The sequence below is a fragment of the Penicillium arizonense genome (assembly GCF_001773325.1).
Source record: "Penicillium arizonense strain CBS 141311 chromosome Unknown PENARI_contig001, whole genome shotgun sequence".
NCBI lineage: Eukaryota > Fungi > Ascomycota > Eurotiomycetes > Eurotiales > Aspergillaceae > Penicillium > Penicillium arizonense.
The window spans coordinates 1,635,885-1,653,254 of NW_019173278.1; the positions used below are offsets into that span (position 1 = coordinate 1,635,885).

The following is a 17,370-nucleotide window of genomic DNA, read 5'->3' on the forward strand; positions in this document are numbered from 1 at the left end:
GTAGACATCCTTGTGCTTCACGTGAATGGAGTGATCATCCTCGTTGTGCTCGTTGATATCAGTGTCGGTGTCGATGGTAACAGGAGCGCTGACGCTCTCGCCACCGTCGTTTCCAGAGGGGCCACCCATGACGGTGGCACCCTGCTCATGCTCGCGTCCCCAGCCGCGCTTGAAGGGAGCACCCCAGGGAGGGAAGTGAGGAGGAGGGTAGACATCCTTGTGCTTCACGTGAATGGAGTGATCATCCTCGTTGTGCTCGTTGATATCAGTGTCGGTGTCGATGGTAACAGGAGCGCTGAAGCTCTGGCCACCGTCGTTTCCAGAGGGGCCACCAATGACGGTGGCACCCTGCTCATGCTCGCGTCCCCAGCCGCGCTTGAAGGGAGCACCCCAGGGAGGGAAGTGTGGAGGAGGGTAGACATCCTTGTGCTTCACGTGGACGGAGTGATCATCCTTGCTGTACTCGTTCACATCGGTCTTGAAGTGGCCAGTGACTGGTTTGCTGAAGCTAACTCCCTCGTCGTTACCGGAAGGACCGCCAATGACGGTGCCACCGTGGGGATGAGGGAAGCCAGCAGGGCCGTGGTGAGAACCACCACCGGGTCCACCGATGAGGGTACCATCCTCTTCCTCGGGACCCCAACGCTTCTCAAAGGTCGAGGGAGGAGCATTGAATGCTGCGGAGGGAGGACCAGCGGGACGGCCATGGTAACCATGGGGAGGTGGGTGGAACGGAGGGGGAGGGTGGACGTCCTCGTTCTTGACAGCAATGGAGTGATCATCCTTGTTGTAGTCGTTCACCTCCGTCTGGAAGATGCCGGTGATGGGCATGTCAAAGCTCTGGCCCTCATCGTTACCAGAGGGGCCACCGATAACAGTGCCGCCAGGTGCGCCACGCTTCTCGAAAGGACCCATGCCAGGGACCTGGGGGCCCTTCTCAACAACAGGGGGACCGAAGTGGAAATGGGGAGGAGGATACACATCCTTGTGCTTCAAGTGGACGGAGTGATCATCCTTGCTGTACTCGTGGACCTGCGTGTTGGTCTTGATATTGGCAGCATAGGGACTGGTGAAGCCACCATCACTGTCATCTCCAGAGGGACCGCCGATAACGGTGGCACCGGCATGGGGTACGAAATCATGCTCCTGCTGTATAGTTCGTCAGCACATATGTTTGTATACAGGTGACAGGTCACATGCATGCTCAACAAACTTAGCCTGGGCAGCAACTGCAAGCAGCGCGATAGGGATTCCGCCGACGAAGCCCTTCATGATTGCGGAAGTATAGGTATTACTGTAAAAGGGTATGTATGATCTCGCCCTTCGGGATTAAAAGAGCGACTTCAAAGCAATGCTACGAGAGCACAAAAGAACGGCACGATAGGTCGAAGGTGCTCCCTAAAAACAGCAAGTAGCGCTTTCTAAAGCTTCAGGAGATGTTTATATCTCTAGTACTTCCGGTACATTCATGATGACCGGGCCAACCGGTAGGCATGCCGATCTCTGGACGGGCACCGGGCCTCGAGATGAGGCCAAGGCGTGGGAAGAACCTTAAGAATGTCGCTGAGAATGAAAACAATCCCAATCAGTGCGCAATGGGCCGTCGATCGAGCTTGGATCATAAACAACTGCCGTGTGGTTTCTCGGAAGGTGGTGCTGCGGCATTCCGGAAGTGTTTGGATAGGGATGGGACAGGAACCGTAGCATTCACGCGACCTGCTAGCCAACCAGATGAGCTCCTTGGCAGTGCTTGATGTCTAAGCCCTTCGAATCACATAGGAGGTTGTTGGGTTGTGATGCCATTGTCGATGTGTTGATGTCCCAGATAGACCAGAATATGGTCGATCATGATGCCACTGGGCTTCGGGTGTGGCACACAAAACCTCCGCCTGACAACATGGGATTCCCAATGATGTCAACAGAAACATTAAGCATTGATCCAGGATCAAACAGAGTTTACACGTCCGGACTTGAAGGGCTCGGCAACACTTGAAACCGGCCAAGCCCACCAACAAAAAACACAGCTGGCGAGCCAGGGGTTTCTTAAAAATCTACTCAGGCCCAGCACACATCAATGCATAGGCTGCTACACTAGCTCAGCTTGAATAGCTTGAGTCAATGGAATGTATCCCGTCTTCGACATTCGAATCCCATCGCCCTCACTGAAGAAGACACATAGAGAAACGAACTTCCTATCGAGGATCATCAATCTCCAGAGCCGAACGCTCCCGCGAGCGGGAGCGAAGGCAACACATCGTCGTGGAATTCGTCCGAAGACAGAACGATGGTCGTGGCGGGCTCCGTTGCTTTTTTGATGAAGAAGAAAAGAAAAAAGAAGGAAACGTCGAAAAACTTCGCGCGTTTTTGTAGGTGCGGTGGATCCCGGCTCGGGGCTACGTTGTTCCTTCTTCTTACGTTATGGCTGTGCACGTGATCAATAACAATAAATTCATCATGGCCGGGCACCTTGACACTGGCCATGGCATCAGTCCTTGTGAACATCTAAGAATAAACACCTCCCAATGAAGTTTCCGATCAAAAGAGAGGATTGTGACCTCACCGCCACAGGTACAACAAGCAAATGAATGGCTGGTCGTGTCTTGAATCAAACGTAGACAGCTATATGGTGGGTCAATGATAATTCCACCTGGACAGTCGGAGACACGCACCTAGCCTCCCATGGCTGTCTTCTCGGCACTCGATTTCCAGGCCGCTCCTCCCACAGCGGCAGTGATTCCCAACGCAATCGCAATCATAGTCCCAACTGTCACAACAGCGATCACCGCCTTGAGTGCCATTTTTTGTTTGTTGCTCAACGATTGCAGCCAAGTCCGAGGTTTGTTCTCCTCCTCCCACAGCTTAGATCGGCGGGGACTGTCGGTACGGGAGGCTGCGTACGGACCGGCGTTCTCGAGGTCCCGCAGGTGGCTTCGATTCCGGTTGTTGTTCTTGCTCTCGAAGGTGAGTTGTTCGTATGAGATCGTAGGACTTCCATGGCGATAGAAAGGAGAGCATGGCTTGGCACCGATCGAAGGATCAAACTCCTGGTGGCCTCTCTCAGTGATGGAAATGCTAGGTGATGAGGTGATAGAACAGCGGGGTGAATTGATATGAGGTGAGGTAGGTTTCTCGTCGTGGCTCTTGATCGATGCGGCCACCTGGGCCCCAATCACTCCGAGTCCATGCAAACTCATCGCGATGTTCCACGGCGGCCAGGTGGGAGGATGGTGGCATCCAAGATCAGAAGATCTTGGAGAGTGAGCGTTTCAGGCTTTGTCGCTTCGATTTGGAGCGGGATAGAGGGCGAGGTTCGTTGGCTTTGGGAGGTGGTGTGGTTATTGCCTCGACAGGAATGGCGACTGTTGAGACACCGCCGTACATAAACAATGCCGTATCAACCTGGAATGCACTCCAAGTCCAGCTGGCCCGCGGTAGTCTCATCACTCAAATGATGAACGATAGTTGATATAATTGGTATAGACGGGCGAAGGGTGTGCCCGTAGAAGTTGTAATGGGAGGAGTGGCAGCTTCCTAATACTCGGACTTGGTCTCTAGGCAATTTCATGGATTTTCTAGAACTAAGAGAATTCGAGATCCTACATTCGAGCGTCTCCCTATGGTGAAATGAACTATTTTGGCGGGGATGCAAGGATTCTGTTTCTTCCCGTTTTGCTTTTTATCCCTAGATCTACATCTCGTGCCACCTCCGGGCAGCATTCCACTCCCTTCCCTGTGGGGATTATCTTCTCCTGCAGAAAAAAAGAGAAAAACAAAAATATGCGATTGGCAGTTGCTGCTTTGATTCCATTTTTACCGCTCGATAATGCAACTCCTTGTTCTGTGCCCCTCTCATGGTTTAGGCTCAAGTCCGTCCTACTTCAGTCCTACGAGGCTCACAACCCAGGCAGCGTTAGAGTAGCTTCGGCCGCGTCACGGAGGTTGGTCCTAGGTGACAGGGGCATGCTTGACGTGTGAGTCTATTACAGAACAGATCCCATCTCTAATGATGCATGTAGTATGCACCATACGAGTGAGGCCCCAAAAGCTTTCATAGAGGTGCTGTGGAATCTATTCAAATATAATGTGCTCAATTAGTTTAGCTATTACAAAAGTTTGTATGTTCGCGTCTGAATACACGATGTTGGATGATGTGCGAATGCTACATGTTCTCCCGGCTAATCGCCCACCCGAGATCTAGCAAAGTGCTCATATTCCGACGGACACGATTCATTCATGTCACAGATATAAAATTTCAGGAATCAATTTTATCAAGTTGTCGGTTGTAATTTTTCTAAAATACTATCTTTTGCTGTAGTTAGGAGCTGAAAAATAATTGTGGTGGACGTCACGTATATAGATGGTGATGATATATATTGTCGACTTGAAGGTCTCTCTATACAACATTGAACCAATATCAAACAATCAAAACCCGAATTTACGATCTAATTATACGCCAAAGATGCATAGCAAGCTGAACCAGTGCTTTTATCAATACAAATCGAGAAACTGAAATAGCCTATGCATCTTATCCCGGTCGCTGGCTACTCCAACGTGCCCTGTCCAGGCTAATATCCATAAACCTGCAGCATAATGCAGTCCTTAATCAAAGCCCACCACTTATACCAAATGGCTAGTGAATGGCGATTTGGAATCGGGCCTATTGTCTATGACCGAGTCTTTGCAAACAACTGCACCATACCATATTAATCACTACTAGTTTCTCAGGTCAAGTAAAAGCGGTCCACATCACAACGTCCAGTCCAGATCACGCTATTTAGCCAGGATCACGACCTCGCTCTTATTTTCATGATCTCGAGGTCATGACCCCGAAGTCTTCGAGGTTACAAATATAGGTAGGTACGTAGAGAGGTAGGTGAGATATGTTAAAAATTGGTACAAATGATCACAATCGAACAAAGTAGCCAAACTTCTCGCATTTATCATGCTCTCAGCTGTTCAATTGCTTGAATCTTCTGCCTCTCGTACCACACCGTTTATATCATAACCTTCGCCGAGCCAGCCAATCTCCGAAATAACGCGGTCCTAGTCCACCTCAAGATCTCGATATCAGCCAAATCGAAGCTTTTCCTAAGACATTAACTGAGACAGGGAGAATGTGCTTCCAACCAGTTACTAGAAGCCCTCTGTCTACGTTCCGCGGATTCCTCCGTTCAAAGCCTTAAAAGGGTAACTACGGTTGCTCTAAGATGAATATATTGTTTCGAGCTTAGTACCGGCAGAGCGTAGGCCGAGGGCTACGATTACCTGGCTGGAAAGACATTCTTCATGTCTCGGTTCATGTCTTGCCCATTCCATAGCAAGGGCATGGGTTATGCTTCGGCTTCCAGACTTTCGCGCGCAAAGATATGGGAACGCCCCAGGATAAGACTTAATGTTCACGTTCTCTGATAAATAGATGTTTTTAAATTGAACCGTGACTTAAGAGCAAATATACTGGTATAGAGAGAAAGAGGGCAAAAATCCCACCTTATTTGGGCGGTCCAAAGCATCGAGGCTGGGAAGACATACCACCCCTTGATGCCTACTTTGATGTCTATCTTGAACGCGCAGGATCACCCCTTGCCATGTAACATGCGCTCCACGAGCAGATCCATTCTTCCTTAATAAATAATATCAAGTGACTCAATTCTTCAACGTGTCCCACGCTTTCTGTGAACAACGCTTTCGGATTTTTCGCGAAATCAAGCCCTTAATCGTGGTTTGGTGGCTCCACATCCGGGGCATAACCTAGTTTCGTTGACCTTTTCCCTACCTAATATGGTTCGACCCTGTAGGAGCTCTACGAGCCATTGTGGGAAGAGGTCCATGCAAGAAGTAAACTGGATGGATTCCGCATTCGCGCTATTTGGATGGCGAACAGTGTCAATCAAAATGCGACTGGAGTTTACAATGAACAGAACCTGGGGAACAGCTGTAAGTGCCCCTATTTACCACATAACCTAAACGGTCGGAACTCATTCAAGTATGAATCATAAGTCGTAATCAAGATAAGTCCATGTCAATATCGTAATCCTCATCATTGTCATATTCGCCCCAGAACTCTTTCAAGTCTTCAACACGCCAAGCAGTGGCCCAGCCAGTCTCACGCTCGATCCGAACCAAAGTCTCAACAATGGCTGCATGTTCAGAGTAGTGAGACATGGCTTTTCCAGCTATCCAGAGAGGTTGTAATGCATTCGTCCAGCAGCCACTAATGAGGGTCGGTTAGCAAATTGTCTCTTGTTTCTGGATTCCACCTGAGCAGGAAGACTCACTGGTGTGCATTAGATGCGGAGATCGCACATATCTGCCGCGCGTGCCAGAGAACGGATCTCTAATATTTTGTCAGCTTTGTATACGTAGATCAGGCATAAGAGCAATTTACCGGTCTTTTATTCAATACCAGTGTCTTAGGCTTTCTCTGGAGAAGCAACAGGGCAGCGACATGATACATTTGGTTTCCAGAAACTATTTATAGTTAGCCCGACCGTGTCAAGGTTGACGAGCCATAACATGATACTTACTCGCAGACCCATTTCCATACAAGGCAATTGGAAATGCCCGATCTCGACCTTCGCGTTCGGAAGCGGCGACACTGAAAATGGATTTCATCTGCGCCGGACGGTTTTCATACCATTCTTCCACGCGATCAAATGAATCTGCCCAGCGATGAACAAACGAGTCGCCGTCATCGTTGGGGACAGACTGGCATGATGTACAGGGATAATCTGATTTAGACGCACAACCGAAAAGAATATTCACTGTTCTTGCGAGAAGATATACTGTGTAGTTGGCATATGTGTCGACGTTGGTCTTTGCTGAAGCGATGAAAGTTTGCGCTGCTTCGTTGTAACTCATGTCACTGGGTCTCCAGTTATGGATTGGTATGATGGTTTCTTCTTCAGAGATAAGGCCACCGCACACATCTACAGAAAACTCGTTAGTCCCATGTAATAAAAGTGAAGATTGGAAGAACCTCATACCCATCCGAGCAAAACACCAAAAGAGCGCTTGCTCCTCTTTCCCGGAGAATCCATTGATGCCAGCTGCTTGGATGAGGTATGCACATCCGTCTAGATGGCGACGCCATTCTTTGGGATTGCCTATTTTCGGTAAGCCATGGAAAATATGAGAGGGATAGTATTACTTACAGCTCAGCATTTCCAAGACACACAAAATGACACAGGACGCAATGACAGGGGTTGTCTTGCTTCCCAACTCGGGTAGGAGGAGATGAATAGCTTCTTGATATAGCGATAAACTTTCAGATTGCGATTTCGCATTTTGTTGTCTTTCAAGCTGTCGTGCAGACAATGCCAAGATTGAGTAGCGAAGGTGGGCTGAAGTCTTGGCCATCTGAGTGAAGGTCGAAGCAAAATGTCGTTGATTATCGAACATGTCAAGCTTTTGGCGTTAGTTTGAAAACCAACCCGATTGGCAGCAAATTCACTTACCCACGAGCAAATCTCGTTGAGGTAGTTCTCCCACAGAACATGTTCTCTTTCAGGTGGCAATTCAAAACGTCTACTGAATCCTGTACGCCGGGATCCCCTCTCCGTCCTTGTGACTGAGCCAGCATCGCTATAACCTGTTGGGGTATGTACCGTAGGGACGGAATCTTGCGAACTGCGGCGACTCGGAAAATCTGGCCTTGCAGTCCATAGTTGACGATTACGTAGCGTGGTATGAAGCGCCTCGTATGCAGAGCCAGGAAGGAAAACATCGTTGATAAGATCTGTTGGATCGGAAAAGACGCCGCGGTCAAACACTGGTGATTGCACCGTTTGATAAGAACCTGTCACCGACGAATGGAACTGACTATGTTGGCCAAGATCCCTCAGTGCAGCGAGATCGTTGATCACATATTCGGGACTGGAATTGATATAGGGGTGTGGTGTGGAGTCGTCTCTAGTTTGAGGCGGCTGGAAGTCAAACTGGAGATTTGGTTCATAGTGGGAGTGAGGCGATGGTTCTTGAAGACCCAGAGGGCTGACATATGTTTGAAGTTCAACATGTCCTGGAGATCCGTCAAATGTCTTTCGTGGATGCGATGACGTATCACTCGAGTAGGGCGGTGATAGACCCTGGTTTACCCCGGAATTTGAGGCAGGGATCCCATTGGCAATCAGGGGATTTGTGGGGTCTGAATTGTCCCCCGCAACAGCCACAGGCACCGGTGTATCACTGTGGTCCGGGGCAGATGGTGAAGGTGACCCATGCACTGATCCTTGCTCTGGGAGCACTTGGCCCTGTTGCTTGGGTGCACGCTTTGTCCGTGGGTTTGCAGTATTGACAATCTTGAATTTGCTCTGGCGTTTGCTTTTGCTAGCTGCCACGCCTTGGCTCATAGAGGGGTGGTCTGAGTCTAGCACCTTGATATTCGAGTCGCGAAACGCACCCATCATACGCCATTGGCATTTCTCACCCCGGCGCTTACAGCCCGTGCACATGGGCTTAGCCTCATCGCATTTTCGCCGTCTGCGACTGCAGTTGACGCATCCAGTCCGCGTGCGCTTCTTCCGCTCTGCACCAGTAGGGGGATTCGACCCTTGCAGGTCTAGCGGGACTGAAGCTTGAAGCACTCCCTCCCTATCATCTGGAGCCGGGCTGTTTGAAAACATATTTGACATTGTTGCGCAAAATATGTACCTTGTTGGTAAAATGAAGGCATAGAATGTGCTGGGGATGTAGAAGAGGCGATGAATCTTTACCGAATTTGGCAACGTTAAGCGCTGGGGTCCCAGCGACGCCGAGACCCACTCGGTAACTTTCCGTTGGTCACCCCGAGTCGGCTTTGTGGAGGGTGACGGGGGTTCCCCGAGGGGTGTCATCTTGCGGGATTGGGGTAACCGGGTGAATACTGAGCCAAGGGACCTTACAGCGTTGCTGGAAGAAGTCAATGGTTACCCCATTTCAAGACCGTTAAAGGCCTGAAAAACCAGGCCACCAAGGCCCTGAAGGATAACTATGTACATGAATGCATGCACATACAATATCGAGATTACTTGTATATCGGCAGTATCTCCAATAGGATATTTTCTGCTTCCTGTTTATGGTCTGCATGTTGTGGATGCCCGACTTAATAAAGTGGGGGTGGCGGCTGGTCCTCAATTTGACAATAGGACCGTGCCGTTTCTCATGGAATTCGACGAGTTGAGTGTGATTCTGCTGGGCAACATAAAGTTCACTCCGTTTTTGAAGATCCCCCAGAAATTCACCTCTTGGATTGCCGGTGTACTCAATCGTTGGCCGTTTGATAAAGAGTTCAATTGGTGCCATCAGAAAGTCGAATTTATTCCATTTAATTAATGTAAAAATGTTGTAACCTTTAGGAATTTCATTAGATGTAACACTATGGGCTATTGTAGCATAATTTATAAGTTTCACACAAAGCAGCAAGCTTAGCTCAGGCCCGTTGTCTTCTTCGAACATATACTCCGCCGGAAACACGAGCAAATTACTCAATATGCTGAGCTTGAACATTTTCAAGATCTTTAGTCGTAGCATTGCCAACACGAGTGTCAACATCTCCGGCAATACCCATAGATGAATCCCAGTGAAGCTGAACCTTTTCGCCAGTGAATAGGCGATCGATCTGCTCCAAAGTGAGATTGCGCGTCTCTGGATAGAAGAAGAAGATGAGCGGTAAGAAGCAGAAGTTGAAGACTATCATGTTTGTTAGCAATCATTGATATGCAATGTTCGATCTACTCATAAGACATACTGGCAAAGTAGATATAAGTCTTATAGCCAATATTGGCAATGCTGACTGGGGTAATTTCCACGACTAGGAATGTGCATATCCCTGAGTTAAAGCTGTTAGCTTATGCCAGTGTAAAAAGACATCAACACTTACAATTTGTCGCAGTTGCCATAGCAGCTGAACGAGTTCGAATTGCCAGCGGTGAATATTCTGCGGGCACTGTGTCGAGGTCAGTTAGTAAGGCTGATTTCTGAAGAACATCTCAGGGAATATTGGTACTCACAAAGCCAGGGAATAGCGAGAAGGCCTACGCCGAAGAAGAAGTTGAACAGGAATAGCATGACAGTGGCAACCAGGCCTGCAGCACGTCCACCATCCCAGACAGTGCCCGCCAGAATAGCCATGCAGCATCCTTGTCCAATCACGGCAAACATCATGAGCTTGCGGCGACCAAGTCTGAAAGAAATTAGCATATGACCAACCCTAATTTTGATACAAAATACCGTTCAATTGTCCAGATAGGGACCAGGGAAGAAAAGAAGTATGCGATTCCGTTGAAACCAGCCAAGAGCAACGCGGTGTGGTGGGACATTCCAACCGACTGTTCGAAGATAACAGTTGCGTACTGAATAGAGTTAGCAAGAACACTTCAATCAATATTTCCAATCTGGAAGTACACACATAGGTGATCAAGTTGATTCCCGAGATCTGTTGCATCAGTTGTCCTCCCATTCCGAGCAGGGTTCTGTACAAGAAGCGCTGCTTATTGTTTTGGAAAAGGAGCCTGAAGGACCCTCCCGAGGATGCTTCCTCTTCCTCCTCAACTGCCCGAGTGATTTCTGTGACATCAACGTTCACCACTGGATCATCAACCTCGATTTCACGAGCGTTGTGCTGGAGTGACCAGATAATCTGGCGAGCCTTGCTTTCATGGCCATGTTTGATGAGCTATCATATGTTAGTTGGGTGATGGAAAATTTGGACGGATTATAACAAACCCAACGAGGAGATTCGGGAAGACAAAGCACGCCGAAGAAGGTGAGGATAGCGAACAATATCTGTAGAGCGAGGGGAAAGCGGAACTGGGCCTCGTTCTTGACATAACTCATTCCGTAGTCTTCATGAGTCAATAATTAGTAAAGATGTCAGTTGGAATGTAGAGTTCGAAGACAACTTACCAACCCAGTATGAGAGCATCACACCGAAGATGTTAATAGCCAGTTCGATGGCCAGCTATAAGAAGGGTCAGCATCAAGTTTTCCAACAATATTGAATACAAACATACTCCTTTGCCTCGGCTTGCAGCCTTACTTAGCTCGGAATGCCAAACGGCTACAACAATATTAGCAATCGCAAGTTATTATCTCCAAGTGGATGGAAAGCTCACGAATAGTGCTGGTGTTGAGACCATTTCCAACACCGGCGATGATGCGACCAACAATGAGATGAGGAATGCTGTAGGCACTGGCCTGAAGCGCAGCACCGATACTGAGGATAGCACATCCAGCCAGGATACACTTGCGTCGACCGAGCCGTTCACCAAAGAATAAAGAGAGAATTGCACCCAAGAAACAGCCCTAAATCTGTTAGCTGTGGATTATAAATATGACGGAGTCTGGATGCCAACTTACGATTTCATAAATGGCGACACTGTGTTGCAACACGACAGGTTAGTTGCGGTCATGCTTCGAGGGTGTACTATGCAGGTTTACTTACACTGTCCCCTGCAAAGAAGAGCTTCCGTGCCCTGACTTGGTTGTATCAATTTCGGGGAAAATTGCAACAAATGCATCTCCAGTCAACAGACTGGACATCACACCCTGGTCATAGCCGAAGCTAATTGTTCAAGTCAGCAGTAGCCCAACGACGTGATGCCATTTGTAGTCTAGTATGAGGTTTCGACTCACAGCAGGAAGCCACTGCCAGCAGTGGCCGTGATAGCATATGTCAACAGCCGGCCCACGAGGAAAGTCATGATGATATCGTGTTCCCGCAAACAATTGACCGGGGTAAAAATCTGGGAATTGAGCAGCAGCAAAGGATGTTGACTCGGGCCTAGTCAAGACAGTGGGGCATTTCACTCTTTATAAACCGTTTGAATACTGTAGTATAGTCCCTAGAAGGCAAAAAGTGGCGCCATTTTAGATTCCACGATACCGTGGCGTAATATCCCGCGTCGGCGATCGCCCTGAACTCCCCCGGGTTGCCATGTTTCTGGGCCGGGTAGGCTCCGCATTTTGCGGGGTGCATCTCGGAGGCAATGACTAGAATAAATGCCGCATCGGTTATGAATTAGTACCATTTAAGCCGGAGGTGTCCTATCGCGGTGTAGAATACCATTTCACGCGAGATTATCTTCCTTAATTCAACTTAGATTCCCTTCCGTACATACAAAAAAAAAACAAAGCAACATATTGACTGCATGATTTATAGTTAAGAAAATGACAAAGATGGGCGAGTTCAGCCCAGGGCTCGAGAAATCGGTATCCACAGACCGGCTAAGCTCTTAAATGGCACAACACATTATTTCCGTATTGGGAATAATTAAGCACTCCGCAGATGCACATATATTCGTTATCATGACATTTAGGTCACGTGCCAACGGGTCTAAAGGACTCCTGTTGGCCTCGTTGTTCCGATATTTCAGTTCTCCAATAACACCTTCCCCCGAAAATGTCATCTGCATACTCAGGTACCGTAGCCCCAGTTATTCCCCAGTCTATCGCCCCGCCCCGCGATTCTGCATCCCAACTAACCATATCCAGTAATATTTAGCACCCACCTAGGTCATAGGAAACACGCCTGACCCGGCGTGTCCACTATCGACCGGGCCGCATCGGCATGATTTGTCGGCACGGTGAAACTGAAAAAGTTTGGAGCTTGGGCTGATAATTCATATGTCGAAGAATGTTCCACTGTGGTCCTTCCAGCTCAACAGTTCCCTAGTTGGGTTGTATATAGCCGCTGCAGGCGGCTGCACCAGAATGTACCGTATATGAAGTAGACGTCCTCCAATTTTGGGAAAGGAAAGTCTCTCAGAACTTTAAAATTCACATTCTTCTTTACGCCCATAATCCCAACCTCAACCCACAATGGCCCCCTCCATCTCGCTTGACCACACCACTCCGGCTGTCGTGCCGGAGTCTAACGAGACGCCCGCTGCCTTCGCGCCAGCCAATGACCTCTTCTCTCTCGCCGGTCGCACAGTCATGATCACTGGCGGTGGTCGTGGTCTTGGTATGACCTTGACCACCGCCGTCCTCGAGGCTGGCGGCGATGTCGCCTGTCTGGATCTTCTGGCTGAACCCAGCCAGGAGGAGTGGGCTGCTGTGCAGAAGACGGCTAAGCTGCGCGGCTTGCAGGCGACCTACGCCTCGTGTGATATCACCAATGAGGAGGCCACCAAGAAGGCTCTGGAGGATATTGCTGCGGAGGCAATGCGCCGCAACAAGCCTCTTCGGGGTGCCATCACTTGCGCCGGTATCCAGCAGATGGTCCCTGCGCTTGACTACCCCGTTGAAGGATATCGCAAGATGCTTGATGTCAAGTGAGTGGGAACACACTTAATCAGAATAACATGATATTCACAGCTTTATTTTAGCGTTCTTGGCACATTCATCCCTGCCAAGCACTGTGCTCGTATCTTCATTGAGCAGAAGACTCCCGGCAGCATCGTGATGATCGCGTCTATGTCTGGCCAGATCGCCAACCGGGTATGCCTCCTAACAAACCGATTGAACATAAGCACAAGACGCTAATAAGGTTTTTACTCACTAGGGATTGACCTGCACCGCATACAACTCATCCAAGGCCGCTGTCCACCAAATGTGCCGATCCGTCGCCCAGGAATGGGGCCAGCACAACATCCGCGTGAACACCCTCTCTGCCGGAGTAAGGAATCCTTTACACGTTTCCTCGACATAGCCAGTTTTAGCTAATGGTTCATGAATTAGTACATCCGCACTGCCATGACCGATGCTCTCCTCAAGGAGAAGCCCGAGGTCGAGGAGACCTGGATGCGCGGCGCTCTTCTTGGCCGCCTAGGTGCCCCTGAGGACTTCAAGGGACCCACCATCTACATGCTTACCGACTCCAGCGCCTGGATGACTGGTGCTGATCTCCGTGTTGACGGTGGCCACTGCGCATCGGCATAAGTTACTATTGCTTCATGAAGTGAGGAACGATGGATGAAATAGACGTGGCATATTTACGGCGTTTGATTTCGGATTTTGATATGGTATTCAAAATTCTTGAGAATAGATATTCAATTGCACATATTATTTTTGAACAAGCTGAGCGTGAGTGGTCTGAGGGTATCTACAAGAGCGCTCTCGCACCTCGTCAACATTGTACCATTTTCTCCAATTACTTAGGTGCAGTGAAGAACGCCACCTTCGTGTGTATGGCAGTTCTACATAAGTCAGTCAGCTTGGAGTCACATAATTGAGCAAGGCAAAGATCTACTTACCTCAGGCACCTCAGACGTTGTCGAAGGCTTGTCAGTGGTAGTTACAGAAGGTGTTGATGTTGTCTCATCAGCATGATCTTCGTGCTCATGCTGAACACCCGGGCAACCGACTCCCGGCACGGCAATATCATAGGCGTAAACCTCTAATGCAAAGTACTGAAGAGTTTCCGAGTCATGAGTTGACAAAGTGGCATTCTCCTTCGCCAAGCCAACAACCTCCTCGTAACCATCTGCAAAGTGATCTATCCAGTTCTGTCCCACGGCAGGGACATGATACAACCGATGCAAAAGGTCACTTGCCCAGAAAGTGTTGGTTTCGGATCCAGAGACAGTGTATCCAAGGCCGCACATCGTGGAGAGGGAACGACGGGTTTCGTAACTTAGGTCGCAGATAACGGTTTCGTGCGTGGCATTTTCGCCGCGCCAGTGTCCGGCCCAACCTACAGGATGAAATGTTTAGCATAGCAACTCTCAATAAGGGCAGAGAGGTGCCTTACCCTCAAGCTGGCAGTTTCCATCAGGATTGTCGCATCGGAACAAAATATCCTTCTTGTCACCGTTGACCACAACATCAAACGCGCCAACTGCTTCCATAGAGGGACGATCGCCAAAGTACTTTCTGTAAATTGCACTTTCGTTGCTCCATCTCAGAATATGATCTTTAGCATGTTGGGCCAGAGCAATAGTCTCAGTGAGACCTAATTCGATCTGACGATGTTGGGTTGCATTGCAGCTGGAATGAATGGGATGTTGATTCACAGCGCCGGCGTTCCAAGGTGCAAGCCCGGTCTGAGAGAAGGGCTGCGTCTGATTCCCTTCAAATGTTCCCGAGGTAGGAAGAGCTACAGCAATTGCTGCTGAGGAGAGTAAGAAGTTGAGGAACAACATGTTGGCGGAGGAAATTTTGAAACCGTGTTTACAGATATCGTAGCAAACCGCCCTTTTGCAGCCTTTATATATGCATGTCTACCATGCTTTCAATCCACTACTCCCTATCCACCATCTGTCAATCATCACCTCAACTCTTTGCCAAGGGTGGCTTTTGTCATCCTCGTTTACACTGTTTTCGTGGTCTAATTTATTCACGCAACACCAAATCGAGGATAGGAGGCGGGATATTGGTCTATTCTCTTTCGTGTTCGGGGAATTATATTTGCCAAGAGAGGACCTTGAGGGCTTGTTTCTCCGCTATGACCTAGCTTTCCAGCCAGAAGGAGAAATTTTTGATCTTTGATGCCAAGAGAAAGGCTCGGCGGAGGGTTGCCAAGAGGCTTGGGCGGGAGTACCTTGGAGGAACAAGAGACAAGGAAGCGATCTGGTCCCAAAAAGAGACCCTCTTTGACGGCCAGGGTTGCTCTTGGCGAACAGCTAGAAGAGACTTCCGCTTGGCAGCGGGAACCTTGGGGGTGAGACCCTGGGATATGTGCTCTCATCCCAGGTACCAAGCTGCCTTTTTAGAGAGGATTGCCGGCCTGCAATCACCATTGTCTTGAAAAACTATTCCCCTCTTGGGACTTCATTCTCGGTTATATTTTACAATACTTGTTTAGGGCATTGTTCCTTGCAAGATGCTCATTTTCAGGTCCTTCCTCATATCAGTCGGCATTGCTGGAGTATATGGGCAGACCGCAACTACCTCAGCCCAGACATCATCCATCACTGGGTGTCACAGTCATGGCTCGGATATCTATTGCATTGACGGAGATGGCCATGAAGTCTTGGTCTCGGCAACATCAACCCCTACAAGTGGAGTACCAGCACAGTACACCGGGTGTCATTCCCACGGAAGTGAATCGTAAGTGGCCAACATCTGGCTCTGTCACAGTATGCTAATGTGCAAATCCATAGATACTGTATGGATGCAGATGGAAACGATGTTTTAATCCAAGAGGAAGAAACTACCACAGAGAGTGAGACTGAGAGCGACCACGATCACGATCATAGTGAACATGTTCATGGGGAATCATCCAGCGAAACCAAAACGAACTGCCATTTCCATGCAGGTGTTGAGTCAGTCTATGGAAGTCACTTCTTGTGATCATTACTAACATTCCATTTAAGACATTGCGTCAGCGAGGGTGAATCAGAGGAAGATAGCCATGCCTCGTGCGGTATCCAGACACGAGACTATGACGTGCCTTTGCGAATTGGCACACTTTTCGTCGTTCTCGTCACTAGTGCAATTGGTGTCTTTGCTCCAATTCTATTGTTGAAGCTTCCCTTTGCCTCTATCAATGGCGTGGTATCGACCATCATCAAGCAATTTGGAACTGGTATCATCATTGCAACAGCTTTCGTTCATGTAAGCGGTCTCAACTATGTCGATCCATCACAAGCTAACAATCCGGCTAGCTGTATACACATGCCAATCTCATGTTCACCAACGAATGTCTTGGGGAGCTCGAGTACGAAGCCACTACTTCCGCTGTGGTCATGGCCGGTATATTCCTTGCATTCTTGTTGGAATTTATTGGACACAGAGTTGTTGTCGCTCGTAACAGTAAGAGAAATGTTTCCGAAGCATCAGCATCTCCTTCCGAGTCCCTGCAAACATCCCAAAAGGGCCAGTTTGATCATCCCCAAAGCCAGCAGCAGCCCACGCTGGCCTGTCTCGGCCACAGCCATGGCCCTCATGACCCAACTACGCCCAACAGCAAATTTTCAGTCCTCGTCATGGAAGCCGGTGTTCTTTTCCACAGTATTTTGATTGGTCTCACTCTTGTCGTGGCCGGAGACTCCTTTTACAAGACACTCTTGGTGGTCATTGTCTTCCATCAATTCTTCGAGGGATTGGCTCTCGGTGCTCGCATTGCTACCCTTCCGGGGGCCATTTTCCCTTCTAAGGCCATTATGGCGACGGCGTACTCATTGATCACACCTATTGGTATGGCGATTGGACTTGGTGTGCTGCACACCTTCAATGGTAATTCCAGAAACACATTGATTGCCCTCGGAACACTGGATGCACTTTCTGCTGGTATTCTGGTGTGGGTTGGTGTTGTGGACATGTGGGCCCGCGACTGGGTGATCGAAGGAGGTGAAATGTTGAATGCACACATTGGAAAAGTGTTGACTGGTGGCCTGTCCTTGGTCACTGGACTCGTATTGATGGGTCTACTTGGGAAATGGGCTTGAGTTTGTAAGGCACACTTAGATTTCAGTCTGATAAAGCAACCCCGAAACAGGTTGGAAAATATTA

At 48.9% G+C, this 17,370-nt stretch overlaps 7 protein-coding genes across 7 annotated transcripts; 2 read left to right on the forward strand and 5 right to left on the reverse strand.

The window, feature by feature from the left end:
* Nucleotides 1-6: 6 nt before the first annotated feature.
* On the reverse strand, nt 7-1,272 carry PENARI_c001G07459 (uncharacterized protein; the record flags this gene model as incomplete). The annotated part of the gene is made up of 2 exons (XM_022626715.1): nt 7-1,149; nt 1,183-1,272. Coding segments are annotated over 2 exons (1,233 nt in total), but the record flags the coding sequence as incomplete, so codon positions are not given.
* A 1,397-nt stretch (nt 1,273-2,669) lies between these two features.
* On the reverse strand, nt 2,670-3,194 carry PENARI_c001G00326 (uncharacterized protein; the record flags this gene model as incomplete). Its single annotated transcript, XM_022626135.1, has 1 exon — nt 2,670-3,194. The coding sequence occupies one exon, from the start codon at nt 3,192-3,194 to the stop codon at nt 2,670-2,672; it is 525 nt and encodes a 174-aa protein (XP_022493174.1).
* Nucleotides 3,195-6,003: 2,809 nt separating this feature from the next.
* PENARI_c001G01096 (Zn(II)2Cys6 transcription factor) lies at nt 6,004-8,630 on the reverse strand (the record flags this gene model as incomplete). The annotated part of the gene is made up of 7 exons (XM_022626207.1): nt 6,004-6,211; nt 6,276-6,334; nt 6,386-6,468; nt 6,525-6,926; nt 6,984-7,103; nt 7,152-7,404; nt 7,455-8,630. The coding sequence occupies 7 exons, from the start codon at nt 8,628-8,630 to the stop codon at nt 6,004-6,006; spliced, it is 2,301 nt and encodes a 766-aa protein (XP_022493814.1).
* An 827-nt stretch (nt 8,631-9,457) lies between these two features.
* PENARI_c001G06427 (uncharacterized protein) lies at nt 9,458-11,678 on the reverse strand (the record flags this gene model as incomplete). Its single annotated transcript, XM_022626644.1, has 13 exons — nt 9,458-9,666; nt 9,725-9,805; nt 9,857-9,922; nt 9,987-10,159; nt 10,207-10,328; nt 10,385-10,651; nt 10,702-10,820; nt 10,882-10,936; nt 10,989-11,035; nt 11,091-11,280; nt 11,335-11,353; nt 11,420-11,539; nt 11,611-11,678. The coding sequence occupies 13 exons, from the start codon at nt 11,676-11,678 to the stop codon at nt 9,458-9,460; spliced, it is 1,536 nt and encodes a 511-aa protein (XP_022493752.1).
* A 1,117-nt stretch (nt 11,679-12,795) lies between these two features.
* PENARI_c001G05462 (oxidoreductase, short chain dehydrogenase/reductase family) lies at nt 12,796-13,857 on the forward strand (the record flags this gene model as incomplete). The annotated part of the gene is made up of 4 exons (XM_022626560.1): nt 12,796-13,250; nt 13,305-13,416; nt 13,481-13,594; nt 13,657-13,857. 4 exons carry the CDS (start codon nt 12,796-12,798, stop codon nt 13,855-13,857), a joined length of 882 nt encoding a protein of 293 aa, XP_022493425.1.
* Nucleotides 13,858-14,072: 215 nt separating this feature from the next.
* Nucleotides 14,073-15,059, reverse strand: aspf2 (major allergen Asp F2; the record flags this gene model as incomplete). Its single annotated transcript, XM_022626329.1, has 3 exons — nt 14,073-14,114; nt 14,172-14,611; nt 14,669-15,059. 3 exons carry the CDS (start codon nt 15,057-15,059, stop codon nt 14,073-14,075), a joined length of 873 nt encoding a protein of 290 aa, XP_022493837.1.
* A 680-nt stretch (nt 15,060-15,739) lies between these two features.
* On the forward strand, nt 15,740-17,306 carry zrfC (putative ZIP Zinc transporter; the record flags this gene model as incomplete). Its single annotated transcript, XM_022626887.1, has 4 exons — nt 15,740-15,966; nt 16,020-16,181; nt 16,233-16,473; nt 16,524-17,306. 4 exons carry the CDS (start codon nt 15,740-15,742, stop codon nt 17,304-17,306), a joined length of 1,413 nt encoding a protein of 470 aa, XP_022494017.1.
* Nucleotides 17,307-17,370: the final 64 nt, after the last annotated feature.